Here is a 15,629-nt window from a genome sequence, read left to right as displayed (position 1 = left end):
CTATTCCATCACATTTTGTTCAATAGATTTAAATATGCCCAATTCCACTGTTATTTCCTCATGCTAGCCAAGAAGTATAATATACGCATACTTTTAAAATAGTTTGAAACTTTGTAATGTTTAGTGGAGTTTATGATCATATGTAGTTCTTTGTTTTTATTTTTAAACTGAAGGCAAAGGGCCAAATCTACTTGTTTGATTCATGCAAGAATATGTGAGAATAAGAACAGGGCTTGGTGGAAAATCCAAATTCATATATGCAAGTCTCATTACTTAAATATTACTCCTAATTTTATTATCTTTTTCTGTTAAGTTTGGCTACAAAAGCACCTGAGCCTTTTTTTCTTAATTTTATTTGAACATCCACATTTAAGAGGACAACACAATCACACACACCTCTGCCCATAGTATCTAATGTAAGCTTCATGTAAGCTGAGCATAAATAAAAATCGGAGGAAGAGCTGTATAAGTGCCAAAGACTGACTGTTAGAACATACAGAAAAACCTCAGGATTTTCTTAGAATGCTTTCCAAAGGGGAAAAAAAATCAATGAATTTTTCATTTGCTTAAATGCGGTGTATTGGACTTCTCTCAGTGGGCAGCTATAAGAACTAGTTATCTTTCATTACAGGGTAATTAGTCCACAGTTTTCTTCAAGGGAACTGTGTGTAGATTTAAATTAGAACATCTTCTATTGGTAATACTACTACATGCATCCTTTTACAAATAAATACTGAAGGAGATAGGAGAGTAGTGCTTAACAGAATTCTGTGAAGTGGTATCTTTTACTGTGTCTGTGCTGTCTGACGCTGTTATCCCATATGTACATTAGTGCTTGCTCAACTGATGAGAGGGCATCACAGAAATACTACTTTACCATCCTCCCTCCCTCAGACTGTAGCTGCTTCTCCCAAGTGCTTCCATACCAGTGCTGGTGTAGGGAGTTCCCTCTTATCCCTGCTTGCCCTGAGCTGTGTCTTCCCAGCCCTGTGCTGCATCCTGTGGTGGCCTCCTAATATAATTGGATGAGCTTGTTTTTCAGAGATGGGAACCTTTGGATGGGACTTTTTTGTTTTAAAACAATTATTTCATTTGTCTAATGGGTATCACTTTTGTCTGCAAAAACTAAAGGAACAGCATACTTTAGTACAGAGGTAGAAACAAATGGCTAGACAGCAGCACCACCAGTTATTAGAGAAGAAAGATCAGTATGACCAGGTTCTACTTTCTCTTAAAGAAATGGATGCTGTGAGATTCAGTAGGAAGATCCATATCCCTTTATCTCAGACAATATAAGAAGGTCTTGTTTTGTTGTTTAACAGCAAGGGTTGTGCCAAGTTCTCTATACTGTTGGTTGCTGTAACCCTCCTCACCAGGCCAGAGATGATAATCTTCCTGATATTCTTCACTTGTGGCTATAGAGTAGATGAGTTTTTGGAAGGGATCTCTGGAGACCTAGACCCTCTCTCAAAGCAGGATCAACTGCAACAGGTTGCTTAGGGCCATGTCCAGTTTGGTTTGGAATATCTTCAAGGATGGAGACTCCACAGCCTCTCTGGGCTACCCATTCCTGTGTTTGACCACCTTCTTCCAGTATCCCTTGCCATTATAGATTGCAGCCACCTCCTCTGTCAGTCATCCCATCACCATTGCTATGGCAGTACCTCTGTAATCCCCAGTTCTTGCCTGTTAGTGACTCTCTGCCATAGGCATCTCTGGCCACAAACATAATTTTCAGTCATCCTGCCTCCTTCAGTCCTGCCTATGCTTCTTCTGGACGCTTTCCCCTGTGTACCCCATTACATGTCTGGTGACAGTGTATTTGCTGACAGTTGTCACTACTGCCACTGTCCTTTCTAGGGACTGTCCCTCAAAATCCTCTAAGCACCCCTTGCCTTTTTAGCTGATATGGTTCCTGAACTGATGGCTGTGCAGCTGCATGCATGCTGCTTGCAGTGCAAGAGGCAGGAGGAATTGAGACCTGGGGTGGGGGTACTGTCTTTTTGTGTCACTACTCTGTGACAGTTTACTGTGACCTATGGGACAGCATCCTGTCCTTGGCGTTTTATAATAGTTTTAATCCTGAGCAACTGTTACCCCACTCCTATCCTTCCTTGTGGGTTTTTTTAGTAACTGCAGGGTCAGTACATGCTGGCTTTGGTAGAAGACAGTGTGTTGGTTCAGTGAATTAAATCTGGTTTGGGGGGGCGGGAAACAAACTAAACCACAGACTGACCCAAACAAATGTGTGCACATGCACTTTTTGTTGCGGATATGATTGATTTACTGCTTGTTTAGCTCTTAACTAATGTTTATTAATGTGATTGACAGATTGGTATTTATTTTTGAATAAATATGCCTATTTACCATATGATGTTGTTATTTGAATGTCAGAAATTAAATCGAGTGCTGTTTAATGGCTCTCTTCTTGTGGGGAAAATAACTCCAGTTTACTAACAAGGTGCAGATGCTTCCAGTTTTCTGAAGTGAACATACTGGTCTGCTCTGCATCTTGTAGTGTAGTTGCTGGCATCTTTTATAAGCTCTCTCTGAAGGTCTTCAAAACAGTCTTTATCAATTATTTGATATTGATTATCAAATATATACTGAAGAAATACTACCTTCTCTTGATATCAGTGATGGCAGCTATTTGGCAGGAAGTAAATTAGTAGTCTTCACGTGAGGACAGGGAAGATCCTAAACTACACCAACCAGCTGAGAAAAGGGAGCTCTAGGTGTGTAGAATGGAGTTATCCATGTTAGAATTTGGTCAGGGCAGTGGGCTTAACAGCCTTGTTTTTATGAAGAGTGTTGCTTATTCAGTGTCTTTGTCTTCTACAGTGTTTGAGAAATGACACTTCTCAATGTATTTGTGTGCTTTACTCAAGTCTGTTTCTCAATATGCAGAGTGGTTATTAGGAAGATGATTCTAGGGTCGCTTATTTTCCTGGCGATCAATACCAGGGTTCCTGATGCTTAACTCATCAGTAAATTTAGGGTGGTGTGAGCTTGGACAGTCATCTTAAGTTTTAATTTGATTTCTGAGTGTGCAGTGTAAATATAATGATGGTCACCTAACTTTGAAGGCATTGTAGAATGTCTGGAAAAATACCAGATAGATTTTTTTTTTAACATGAATTTTTTTTCTTCCAGGTTCTGACTTATTATTACAGTTTTTTTTGCAGGTGTACAATTAATATCCTTTGACTACAAGCTCAGTGTAACATCTCAATAACACAGTGCTAATTTTTCATTACTTGTTGACTTCTAAATGTATTCTTATGTCACTTTTTTCCCCCCCTTGACAAACACAAGCTAAGGCGTTGCAAAGTGCACTTATTAATCAGGCTATATGCTTGTGTTGCATATTAATTTGCAAAGCTTTGCATGCATCTGTAGGACAGATGAAATAGTATGGCTGTATAAAGAATGTCTTGTGCCTATGCGTTTTCTTCATCTGTTCTAATATTCAGGTTTTTTAACTGTTTGTTATTTCATTTGTCTTCCCTACTGAACTTTCAGTTTGATAGTTTGATATAGAAAATTTTGTATGTGTCATAAATTTGGGTCCTTGGTAATGTGACGTATTCGATTGGCTAGAAGGATGATCCCCCCCCCCCAATCTGCTTTTTCTCCATGAGTGCCTGGTTTTCATTTAGAGTAATGTATACTTTGCGTTAAACATCCCATTGAGTGTTCTCTGCCGAGCTGAAGACTTTTCTTCCAGACTGAAAGCCAAATGGCCTAGAAAATAAAGTGCTGCTAACTTTCCCTGCTGAATTCAGTACAGTAATTCCAAGTGGTTTTTTACTCCAAACAGATTAAAAATAGCATGTAGGCTGAATCCCAATTTTAAAAAATGTTGTCAGTTAGGGAATGTAGTACTCTTGAAGAATAAATTGTACTTAATTGTATTCTGAAATAAAGTAACTTAATAGTGGTGTTTGGCTGTGGCTCAGATTTATTCTTTAATTGATAAGATGAAGTACTATGTAGCATATCAAGCAAGGAACCTTTCTTACCTTACATGTTCAGGATGGCTTTGTGCAACACTGGCACATTACACTAAACTAAGGGTTTGTATTAATGATTAAACAAATGCTTTTACATCAGGCAAAATCTTGTGTGGTCATGCAACTGATAGAACTTTTTTGTGTTGCATGAAAAATGAAATGGTCTTCATGAGGCTAGATGATTGGGAAGACTAAGATTACACTTGTTAATGTTTGCCATTTCCTTTGTGCATACCTGATTTCTTCTCTTTATCTTCGTGTAGTCAGCAGCTATATCCATTTCCAGGATCTAATTGAACATAATGAAGAAAGAGGTTGGGCTGTTAAGCTTCCACATTCTCTGCTCTTTGTGCTGCTCATGGTGCTAAAAAGAGATGAGTTAACATAAACCTGAGTAGGCTGTTTAACCTTCTTTCTCTTCTGGAAATGTAGATGCAATAACATTTGCAGCTGAAAAGGCTCATTCGCAGTTTCTAATGTTTAAGGATGCAAATGAAGCATTTTGTCTTTTCTGTCGCCCGGAGGTGTTAAGCAAGGAAACAGAAAGAGGTTTCTAGGATTAGTTCCACAGATTTCTTTTATCATGTAAAAATCAAGGGTGATTTCAATGCCATGAAGTAAAGAAAAGCAATATGGAAACCATCCAGGGAAAATTCTTAAGTTTCGTTTGTTTCTCCTTAAATTTTCTGGGTGTTCATTACTACTGATATAGCCAAATACTCAAACTTTTTGCAACACAGCAGGGCTAAGTTCCTGTGCATTGGGTGGTGTGTGTGTGTGGGGAATGTTTTATAGGTGACGAAGCAATTCATCGTTGACAGTGGCATGTCATATGAACTACTGTATGTTCAAGTTTTATAGTTTTGTATTTGAGAAATGCTTCTAAAAACTTGGATAACTCATATTGCATTTGGATTCTGGACAAAGACATAAAATAATATGTAGACCACCTAAAGCTTTAAACTGTTTTAAAGTGAAATTATCAAGTAAAACTTCAGCTTGATGATCAGATGCAAAGTGAAAACTTAAAAGTATAGAGCCCCAGAGGTACTTTTTGTTCTTCTTACAGTGTCTTGTAGTTTTGAGTCCTTGGAAAAAGCTGCTTCTATGCTTCCTTTCACTTGTAAAGATATGACCTGGAAGCTGAATACCATTTTTTCCCCACTTAGAAGTATAATATACACTATGAAATATTTGGTTAATGAAACTTCTTTAATTTTAAAATGCAGAATTAAACCAGTGCAAGCACACTTACCCTTTGTACATATACTCTATGATAGTATGAGTTTACAACTTCTATCTTGTTAAGGAAGACGACTACAGATCAGTCTGATTCTTACAGTTTTGACTTTGTAAACTTACCACTTCTGTGGAATTAAAGAGGAGATGACTTTAAAGTTTATTTTAAAGCTATTTTCTATGTAGCATTTGTGCTTAAGGTGATGCTGACTCTAGATTTATTCTAGCTGCTCCCTGGTGTTTATGCTGGAGGTCATGCACCTTTTCTGAGAGGTGCACACTTTTTTGGGACAGTGGAGTTAAGTAGCCTTAGATTGTGTTTATACTGGTTCAGCAACTGTGCCTTTTGTTTAAGCTGAGCTTTAGAGTAGTCTAAGATTTCTCTCTTCCCACTCCCAAATATTTGAATATAAATATACCACACTATACTGCATAGTTTAAACTATACTTTGGAGACAGTGTGAACAGATTCACACCAGGATTAAATAAATCAGATATATTTCTTAGAATAATGGCTTAAAGGGAATTTGTTAACACATCTCCCTCCCCATGCCAGAGGTTAAACATGGAAACTGGCATCTGTGTTGGTTTATTTCCAAGTAAATTAGTGTATTTTGGCTTTCAGTTTTTTGGTATTGCTGCCCAGCAATCATCTTTTTTCTTATTTAAGGTAGTGATTGTGGAAATGCTTTAGTGTTCTGTAATTTTGGTTTTAAGAAGTAAGACAATCTTCTTGCAGCTGTGTTCAATTTCAGGTAAGGCTTGTTCGTTCTGCTACCTTTTCCCTTCCTAAAGAAGCACTTCCAATGTATCGCTTTCTCTTACAGTACGTACTCCTATCTGAGACAGTGAGTACAGATATTTAAAATGGCACAGTATAGTGTCGCAGGTGGTGACATAGCTTGTGTGGTGGGTCTGTCTTCTAAAATGTAGTGCATTTTGGAGCCAAGTAACAGTAAGTTCTTATTTCAAAGTAAACTTGGAACAAGCAATGAGGTCTGGCAGGCTGGGCCAGACCAGAGGCCAGGAGGTTCTTCACCACCACCTCCTTCCTCTAGCAAGTTGCATTGGGCTCTGTCACTTTCCCAGTCACCAATTAACCTTTTACTTTCCAGGCTAGTTGCTATCTCTGTCTACCTGCCTGCTGCTTATGCAACTCAAGGTGATTGTAATACTCCATCTCCTTCCCAAACCCTCAAACAAAACAAAAGCCAGACCTCCAGAAAGAACTACAGTAGCCAAAGGCAGGTGTAGTCAGAGAAAAGTAGGATGCTACAGCCCTTCCCCCTCTAGCATATTTATCCATCTGGTTATATCACATACTGTATTCACTTAAGAAGTGCCATGCTGTTCTGTTGTAAGCTTGTACAGAAGGCTGTAGTTTGCTTTTCTTCAGCATGGCTCATTTTTTTAAAAACTTGTTCTAATGAAGGATGCTACTGTACCTTTTAAGTGTTGTCTTTTCTCTCTTGTGTGGATATATAAATGTGTGTGTATTCTGAAGAACTTCTGGCTTCAAAAGTTCTGCTTATTTAATTCTAAACAGGATTGGAGAAACTTTTGTTTGCTGAACTGCTGGAGAGTTACGACTTTTGGTGATCCATGACAATACCTAGGCATGTTGCTGTTTCAAGCCTTTTACAGCTTAAAATAAGTCTGCATAGAATGAAATTCTCTATTTGTTAATACTAAATTAACCCAGGTTGCCTGGGCAGATCATTGGCCACTCCTGTGTATGTTCTTTATTCTGAGCCTTCAGGATAACAGCAACAGGGTCCAGTTGTTTGATCTGATAGGTTGTTTCCGTGTGTCTAGCAGAAAGCTTTGGGGCATTCTTTCACCTCCACCATGTTCTGTTGTAGAGCATTTTACCAGTTCGGTATTTCCTAGGTTATTGAGTGGATGCTTCTTATAATCTTATACTATATTTCTTAGGGGATTTCTTCCTAGTGTTGAATGGACAGTTCCTGTACTGTGAGGTGGTCTGTTATGTCCCCATCTCTTTCAACAGATGTCAGTGTGCCTGTTTGTTTGTTTTTTTTTTTTTTTCCCCCTTGGTAGGACTCCTCAATCTTGTCTGTCTTTGGATGTTCCATCTGGCCGCTTCAACTAGATTTTTCTGTTCTGCTTGGTTATTTTCTAGGTTGTTTAAACCTCTGTTGGACCGTCCTTTTGCTGCCAGCTCTGCTTCTCAGTCCTGCATTTAGCCCATGTAACTTAGAGGCTTTTGAGCCCAGCTAGCTATTACAGTCATCCTTGAGCTGTGCTGCTTATCTGCTCTGCTTTGTACGTGGCTGCAGGCAGCTGCATGTACAGGTCTGTTTCCTTCTGGTGACCTATGAGTCCCTGCTGTAGATGGGAGACCATATTTGTGGAAGATTCAAATTTTTCTGGGACTCTGACACTGTTTGTGATTACCAGACTACTTCTGCCCCTTCCCTTCTCCATTGGATCTGCCTCCTTGACTGGCTGTGTGTCAAGAGGGCAGAAAAATTAAGGCAGTCATTCCCTGGTCCAACAGTGAAAGAATTCATCAGCTGCATGCAAGTATTTCATGGAAACCTCTTCCAGATTTTCCTGTGAAGAAAACTTGAGGGTTGGGTCAAAACCCCTTTGAAAACCAGACCTATTATAAAAGTTTCTGCTGGAGTTCTTATTCTGTGGACTTTCCTTCATAATCTAATTCACCAATAAGTTCTTGAGTATGTGCGGTACGTTGTTACCACACTTGTTCTTTTGCTGTTATCTCACTGCAAGACAATCTTGCTTCTGCTTCTCTTCTGTCCCTAAGTTGTTCCACTACTTGACAGCATATGCCAAAGAGCTGGTTCAAGCAGCTTCAAACTTCAGCCATTCTGTGATTAAAACAGTACTCCTCAGAGAAGCAACAATATGCTTTACTTTAAAACAAACCTTAAAACAGAAATGTAGTCTTGAACACAAAAGCAGGCCAATATGGCAGCATGCAGTCCCCCCCTGCACACACCTGAGAGTTGAGGATGTGCCTTCCCCCAAAAGAAGGTTCTCGTTCCTAGTTGCATGCTCCAGCAGCTTATGTGGTCCTTCCTCCAATGCCTATTAAGCTTCTCTGTTTAGCTAATTTTAACTCATGAAAGCAATGGAAAACACTTCTTGCAAAAAAAAAACCTAGGCCATCGTCTGCCATGTTGATCAGCTAGGTCAACTGAGGAGTGCCAGAGCCTGCCCTAGAGAAGGGGAATAGATAGGACTGTGGGGAAGGGATGTGCAGGAGAGGAAGAAGAGAGAATGGGGGGAAAAGCAACTAGGTTGGCTCAGTTGCTTTTCTGGTCACTCCTGACAGACTGCAAGCTCTGAGCCTACCCAGCCAGTGGTGCTGGGGTTAAGCCCTTTTCTCCTGAGTGAATTACTGTTACTGTCTTTCAGTAAGTAGCACCCTGAGTTTGGGTAATGTTGAAAACATTGTATGTAAGTCTGAGTTTGAGAACATATGATCTGATGGCTGTATGCAACAGATCATTTGACTTCTCCTGTAAATTTCATAAGCTTGTTTAAAACCAGCTCTGTGTTTAGATAGGAAAGTTTATTTTCAATAATGTAGAGCAGCTACAATTGCTCTTGAGATGTCTCCGTCCTCCCAGCCATTTCTTCCTCAGAGATGGGAAACATTTTTCTACAACTAACCATTTCAGGTACCAGGGAAGGAACAAGCACAAAGCCTGCATTATTGCATTGCTTCTGTGTGGTAAGATAATTATAGGGGCTTTGCACCTGGAAGCAGCTGGGCACTTGGAGTGTGTTTTGCCACATCAGTGTGGTGTGAGTAGAAGAATCCCCTCACCAAATGATCCTGAAAGAGAAAACACAAGATTCCTGATAGCTGTGTTTTTGTACATGGCATACATCCTTGTTGGTTGGAGCTGCTAATGTTAAGCTGGTGTTATGTGCAGATTCAAATATCTTGGCTTGAATGAGGACACCAAAAAGTGTGTTTAACTGTCCATAACTAACATGGTAAAAGACAGGAGAAGTTTTAATATCACTTGTTTTGTCTAAAACTGGGTTGGAACTGTTCAGTCATTTCCTGCAGTGCTGAGAGGCCTGGCAGTGAGTTGGCTGGTTTGCCACATATTCATAAGCCCACAGAAGAGTGTATGTTGCCAAGGGAGCTAGTGTGTATGAAAGCTTATTATGCAGTTTTCCCTCCTTCGTGCTTTCTGTCCTTAGTTCTACTTATGCTGTCATGGGGGCTGTAATTGTGAATCTCTGCATTCATAATTTCCAGGAGGTGATGCAAAGGAATCTCCTCTTCTAGGACCAGTCTCTTCAGTTACCTCAGGTCCCCAAGAGTTTGTCAGATGGACAGGCTCTTTCCAAACATTGGGAGGATGGTGATTTTTGCTAGCATAGGTCCGTTTGGCCCACTCTGTACCCAGAGCAGTCAGACATGGTTGACAGGCTGCGAAGGTCACATACAGCTCAACCACAGACTTCCCAAATGGATTTCCTAAATCTTGCCTTTGCTTGTCCTACTTTGACATTGTTTAATTTTTGCTATATTTGGGGTCCTGTGTTCCCTGAGGGTAGAATAAGGCTTTTGTCTGGCTTAAGGAAAAAAAAAAGGGGGGGGGGGGGGGGAGAGAGAATGAACTGCTTGTGATTCTTAAGGCACTGCAATTAAACCAGCTATTGCTGCTTTCAAAAATAGAGAGGTGTTGGGGAAAAACTCTTCAATATCTACTTCTTAGTCAAAGAAAGAACTAACTGTCTTAGCATGGAATGTATTCTGAAATTGTTCTTTTATAAAATACTCCTTATTGTTTGTCTGTACCTTTGACTATGCAAAGTAGAGCAGTGATACACAGGTATCACAGGTATGTTTCTAAAGAAAATGCTGGTGCATGTTTATGGTGAAACTTGATATGTTCCCTGCAACCAGATAATTAGTCTTCAAGGCTGGAGTACGCTGCTGAATGTGTGGAGGAGTAACAGAAGTTTTGGAAAAATTGTTTGATATGCAGTGTGTAAGCTTGCGTATGTACAGCAGAGGTTCTAGTGCTTGCTGCTATACTGGCAAATCTGTGTGTGGACAGCCTGTCATCAGGCACTGGAATTTTTTCTTGCACAGTTTCACCACTTCTGTGTGTTTCATAAACTAAGGATACTAATGAATGGGTGCTTATAAGTCTTTGTAGGAGCTGAAGATGTTACTGCTGTGTTCTTATTGTCTATTTTTGGTATTTTCAGTATCAGGCGCTAGAGTTTTGAACAGGTCATTTAGTACCTTGCACGTGAGTACTGGCTGTGAAGAAGCTGGGGCACTTTTCTGGTCATGAGCTGACAAGCTTTGGCAGAGGGCTGGAGCAAGCATCTTTGAGTGATGGGGTCTTAAATTATTGTAGTAAGACTTGCAAGAGTTTGTCTAGTAGTGCCTTAAGGTGACAAAGTCTTTTCTTGTGAGCTTAGCTAAATTTAGTTGCAAGTCATGTCAGAGAACGCACACCTCTTCTATGTAAGAAGTGGTTTGACGTATTGGCTGGAAACCAGTGGATCCCCCTTGGTTTGTAACTTATTTTTGATTTAAGGATGTTGCGGCATGCAGAGTTATGTGGTTCAGGTATCTTGTGATATCACATTGAGTTAAACTATTTTGTTTCAGATTTTGTTGCTGGGAAATAACTGGATATGATGACTACCCAAATTGACTAACTGTATAGGGGACTAGCTTGTGGTACTAAGCTGCTGCTTGTTCACAATTAAAGAGCAGTTCTACATAAGGTACAAAGTGTCAAAGCAGTTAAAGTCAAGAGGTGCGTGTATAGACAAGTGCGGTTTGTAAATTCTGGACATTAAAAGTATATATTAAAAAATGAAAAAAGAGAGATACAGGTGGCACCCACTGATATTTGCATTAGAGTAATGTGAATCTACTGCACATAATCTAGTACTTAATTTTTAGTAAGTATTGGTTATATCCACATGGAATATTACAACTCTACAAGATTCACGTAACAAATATACTGGATGCAGCAGATTCATTTCTTGAAATGGCCTGGAGTGTTCCTTCTCAGGTGGTTCATGAATCTCTCCTGAATGGTGCTGTTGTCGTCGTATCCAACAACCTGCTTGGACAGGAGCAGGGAATGAACTGGGCACTTCAAAAGTCCATGCCACAAGGCAGTGCAAAGAGACAGTAAGTCAAACAAGATGTCCCCTATGTGCCTTCCACTGGAAAGCAAAAGCTTTTGACCCACTATCTTGATGACCTCTGGAGATCCCATGTTTTTGATGGTAGACTTTGGGAATAGAGTGAGGAGAGGAAGCAATACATGGTGAAGTTGGAAGTGGCGTTGACCAGGATGCAAATGCCAATGTTATGGCAGAAACTGTAGAAACAAAGTATTACCAGGTTAGGAGCAATACAAGAGGGACAGCATAATCTCCAGTTGCCCAGTACGTAAGTGAACCTTTTCTACAAAGCTTTTTGAGACTGGAATACAGTCTGACAGAAGGGAGCTCTGCCCTACCTCCAGGTGTATGCAGGCACCTATTTAAACTCTCTTGTTAGAGGGAGTGAAGTATGAGTTTTCAGGTTGTAATCTGCTGTTTCTGAAATGGTCAGCTCCAAACTTTGTGTCACTATGATTTCAAACATCAACTCCTTGCTTCTTGTTTCTCTTCTCCTTTAAAAAGTGAATTCCTTTTAGTGTTCAGATCCTTTGGCACTTTAATATTGCAGATCTATTAATAGATCTGCACCCTCATGTCGGTCTTCCTATCCCTTCCTCCCTCCTATTGCAGTCTTCCCAACTTTGTGTTTGTAAGACAGCTATTCATCAAATCAATATTACCGAGTTGCTGAGCTAATAAGCCTACTGTAGTAGAGAAGAGGCTGAGATAAAAACCAAGACGGTTTGTTGTGAGTTGAAGCTAACAAGCCTTTGATGTAGCTAAACTGATGCTCTGCATTTGGTTTGGGTGTCTTTACACTGAGCTTCCTAGTGTGTCTGTAATACTTATCTGGTCTTTTCTGTTATCTGTAGCACCCTGTTACCCAGGATGATAAGAAGTTGTCTATGCAGAGCTTCTGCTATTACACTCTTCCTGCTAGGAAGCTGCTGGCAGTGAAAACAGTGAATCCCAAGAATGTTGGGAGCTCTCAGCTCTTATAAGATTGTGAATAGGAGGACATTGTTCCCCAACTTAAACATATTTTTCCTGTGTCTGTTCTGTGGTCATGTACTACCATCACATAAATATACAAAGCTTCAGCAAATTACTTTTTATTGTTAGTGACTGTAACTATCTGGCAACCCTAACATATGCAGTGCAAGTGTATGTCAGAAAGACAGAATATTAAGACTCAATTTCTTATGTAAGAATTTGTATGTTTGCCATTGTGTTAGTGTTGGTAGTAAGTAAACTGCCCATCGGCTGGAAACAAGTTGTTTTTAAGCATTTTACAGGTGTCTTAGAATTGGGGGGGGGGAAATCAATGGAACAGTTGGAAAAAATTGTGCAAGGCTAGTATGCTTATTCTTTTGATGGTTTTTTCCTATGGTACAAAAGATATTAAGTTGCCTGAAACATGCATGTACTCACTGATGCATTAGTAAGTTTTAGTGAAACAATTCTGATAAAATTGCCTTTAGCTCTATATACTGTGGACCCTGGAGAGGTTTGAGAAAATGTCTGTGGACTTGATCACTGAAGTCTATTGCTGGCATAGAGAAACAGGAGGGGGAAAAATGCAATTCAGTGTTCTGCCTACATGTTGAAGTATTAAAGTATTTTATGTTAACCTATTTCCACATTCGTATTGGAAAAGAGTTGCCTGAAAGAACTGGGGAAATACTATTTCAGTTATTACCTTATTTTCAAACATGTTGAGTAAGAGACTGCACTTTCATTTTGATGTTCTATCAAGGTTTGGTTTTAGAAATGCATAGTGGAATTTTCAACTGCGTTACAGTTTAGCAAGCATATTTTTGTAAATCACTTGCGGCTATTTCAATGGTGAGTTAACTACCCTCTGTTTTCTCAAGGGATATTTCTAACTTTCAAGCTGGAATACTTCCACTTTCAGCTATTTTTCTTTGGCCTGGCTTTGATTTATACAAATGCTAATTATAGGGGCTTTGAATCTGTGTGTATACATAGTTTCACAAGGTCACACACATCTTTAATGAACTGGCTGAAATGCTTATATATTGCTAGGTTGTCACATAAACAGATCACTGTCTTCTAAACTTTGTTTCATTAATCGGTTCAAAAAGAGAAAAAAAATTAATAGTAACACACATGTAAAGCTGATTTTTAGTTTCATCTTCTAAAGTTATATCTTCATTGTCTTTGCAGGCATCAGAAGGTGTCACCTTCATTGGACCTGACACACATGCTATTCAAGCTATGGGAGACAAGATTGAAAGCAAATTGTTAGCCAAGAATGCAAAGGTCAACACGATCCCTGGCTTTGATGGAGTAGTCAAGGTGAGAAATCATTTAATTACTGTCTGCCCACTGTAGGAACAGTGTCTAAATCAAAGTACACCTATTGAAGGTCTGATGCAGAATGTAACTATAATTTCAACTTCTTTTTCAATAAGATGTAATTAAAGATGGGGTACAGATTTTTACTAGCAAGAGAGCTTTGGAGAAGAAGAAAGTCCTTCATAATAAATGATGTGTTAAGGACTGCTTCTATAGAGTCTCTAAAAATATTTTGCTTTAAATTTAACATGAAGGCAGGTAAATGTGTTAAATATCAGGTGTGGATTGACTATCTGCATGTCTTTACACTTCTCAGGTCTTCTTGTTGGCCAAGATCTTGACAGCCCTAAGTTAACAGTGAAGTTTGTTACACTGTATGAAGTTTCTGTTTTACGGTCTGTGCTGATGGTGTAGATTTCCATGTGTTGCAAAACTTGGGGTGAGGGTGGGGGGAAGTTGGTGGCTCTCTGTCCGAATCTACAGCTAGTGTTCTTCCTGGGGTTTTAGAAGGAATGATTTCCAACAGTTTTCAAAAAATATTTTGGTTGCTGCTTTGTATTTCGTAAGGTGAAATAAAGTATGTCTTGGTTTTGGTTTATTTTCTGCTATAGTGATTAAGTATTGGGCTCTTATAAGGTTTCCCATGTGTCTTTATATATAGTCTGTGTTAATGTAGGTAAATAAGCTTTTTTTACTTTACAATGAAGGTGTTATATGCCTAAAACTTTGGTGTATTATAAAATGTTGACCTCCTGGGTTGAAATTTTTTATGCTTGACAAGTCAAGCTATAATTTTTTTTCCAAATAAAATTTGAGTAAAACTTTGAGTTGCGGGAAGAAGTGAAAAGTTTGTTTCGACAACACTTTAATGTAGTTGAAGGGAAAGCTTTTCAGGTTTTATTTATGACAATTGATATTGACCTCTGATCATCATAAATCTTATTTACATGATGAAATAGGAAATGTCAAGATAATTGGGAACAACTGAATATATTGATGGAATGCAGACTGTATTTTAAGGAGCAACATATACCAGGGCAATGGTGTTCAGCATTGTGTGAGCTAAGTTGGATTTTAAACTCTGTTAGGGGAGAAAAACAACAAACCCAACTAAATGAGAAAGGTGAACAGAGTGCGAAGAGGCTAAGCTTCCACAAAATTATCTGTTCTGATGAGGATGTGTGGAGAACTTGGCTAGTGACAGAGAATGATAAAATCATGAAATAGCTGAGGTCAAAATGCACAAGAGAATTATTCTGTACTCGTGATGGAAATGCCTCGTGTGTGTAATGCCTGGCAGTGGGATATGCTGCAACAGGTAAAAGTGCAAAGAGTTGTTTCTCTTCTGGAGGGCTCCATATGAATATTAGGGTGGCATTTGTGGCAATGCTGAAGTCTGGCAGTGATAAGTTGAACGCATCATTTCTTCAGGCTTTTGTTGCATGTTTTAGCAGTCCTTGTGTGTGTGGGTCCTTAAGCATTCATAAGATTTAACAGCCGCCAAGCTATTGTGCATGAGATTCTCTGTTCTGTCTGATATACTGTACATTCTTCTAGAAATCCTGAAAAGAACTTCTAGGAAAACATCTAAGTGGGAGATAACTTTGAATTAATCATCTAAACCCCACAAAACTTTTTCTAATGCAGAATCAAATACTCAAAATGCTGGTTTTATCGCTGTGTCAAGTTAAAACTTATGTAAGGGTTTTGTTATTCTGCTAATATAAGGAAACAAACCTGGCAAAGTAGGATAGGATAGTGGTTAATGAACAGACAGCCATATAACCAGAGAAACTGAGCTACTTACCTGTATGCACTTGTTTCTGAGACGTTTAATTGCACTGTGTTTTGACAATTATCTGAAGTTTCTGACACAAAATGAAAGAACATAAGTGATCTGGTTGGCAA

The 15,629-nt window shown here is 39.2% G+C and overlaps 1 protein-coding gene across 2 annotated transcripts in view; it reads left to right on the top strand.

The window, feature by feature from the left end:
- The window catches only part of PCCA (propionyl-CoA carboxylase subunit alpha), a 303,202-nt gene that overhangs the window by 73,366 nt on the left and 214,207 nt on the right, over positions 1-15,629 (top strand). For both annotated transcript variants that reach the window (XR_012997326.1, XM_076361576.1), the window contains exon 7: positions 13,590-13,721. Coding sequence is in view for 1 of the 2 variants with exons in the window: in XM_076361576.1 (XP_076217691.1) it covers positions 13,590-13,721 (132 nt within the window). In the remaining variant the exon portion in view is untranslated. The remainder of the gene's footprint in view (positions 1-13,589; positions 13,722-15,629) is intronic.

This window comes from Aptenodytes patagonicus, chromosome 1, assembly GCF_965638725.1.
Source record: "Aptenodytes patagonicus chromosome 1, bAptPat1.pri.cur, whole genome shotgun sequence".
NCBI lineage: Eukaryota > Metazoa > Chordata > Aves > Sphenisciformes > Spheniscidae > Aptenodytes > Aptenodytes patagonicus.
The sequence above is the reverse complement of the archived record's forward strand: the minus strand, read 5'-3'. Positions and strand labels throughout refer to the sequence as shown.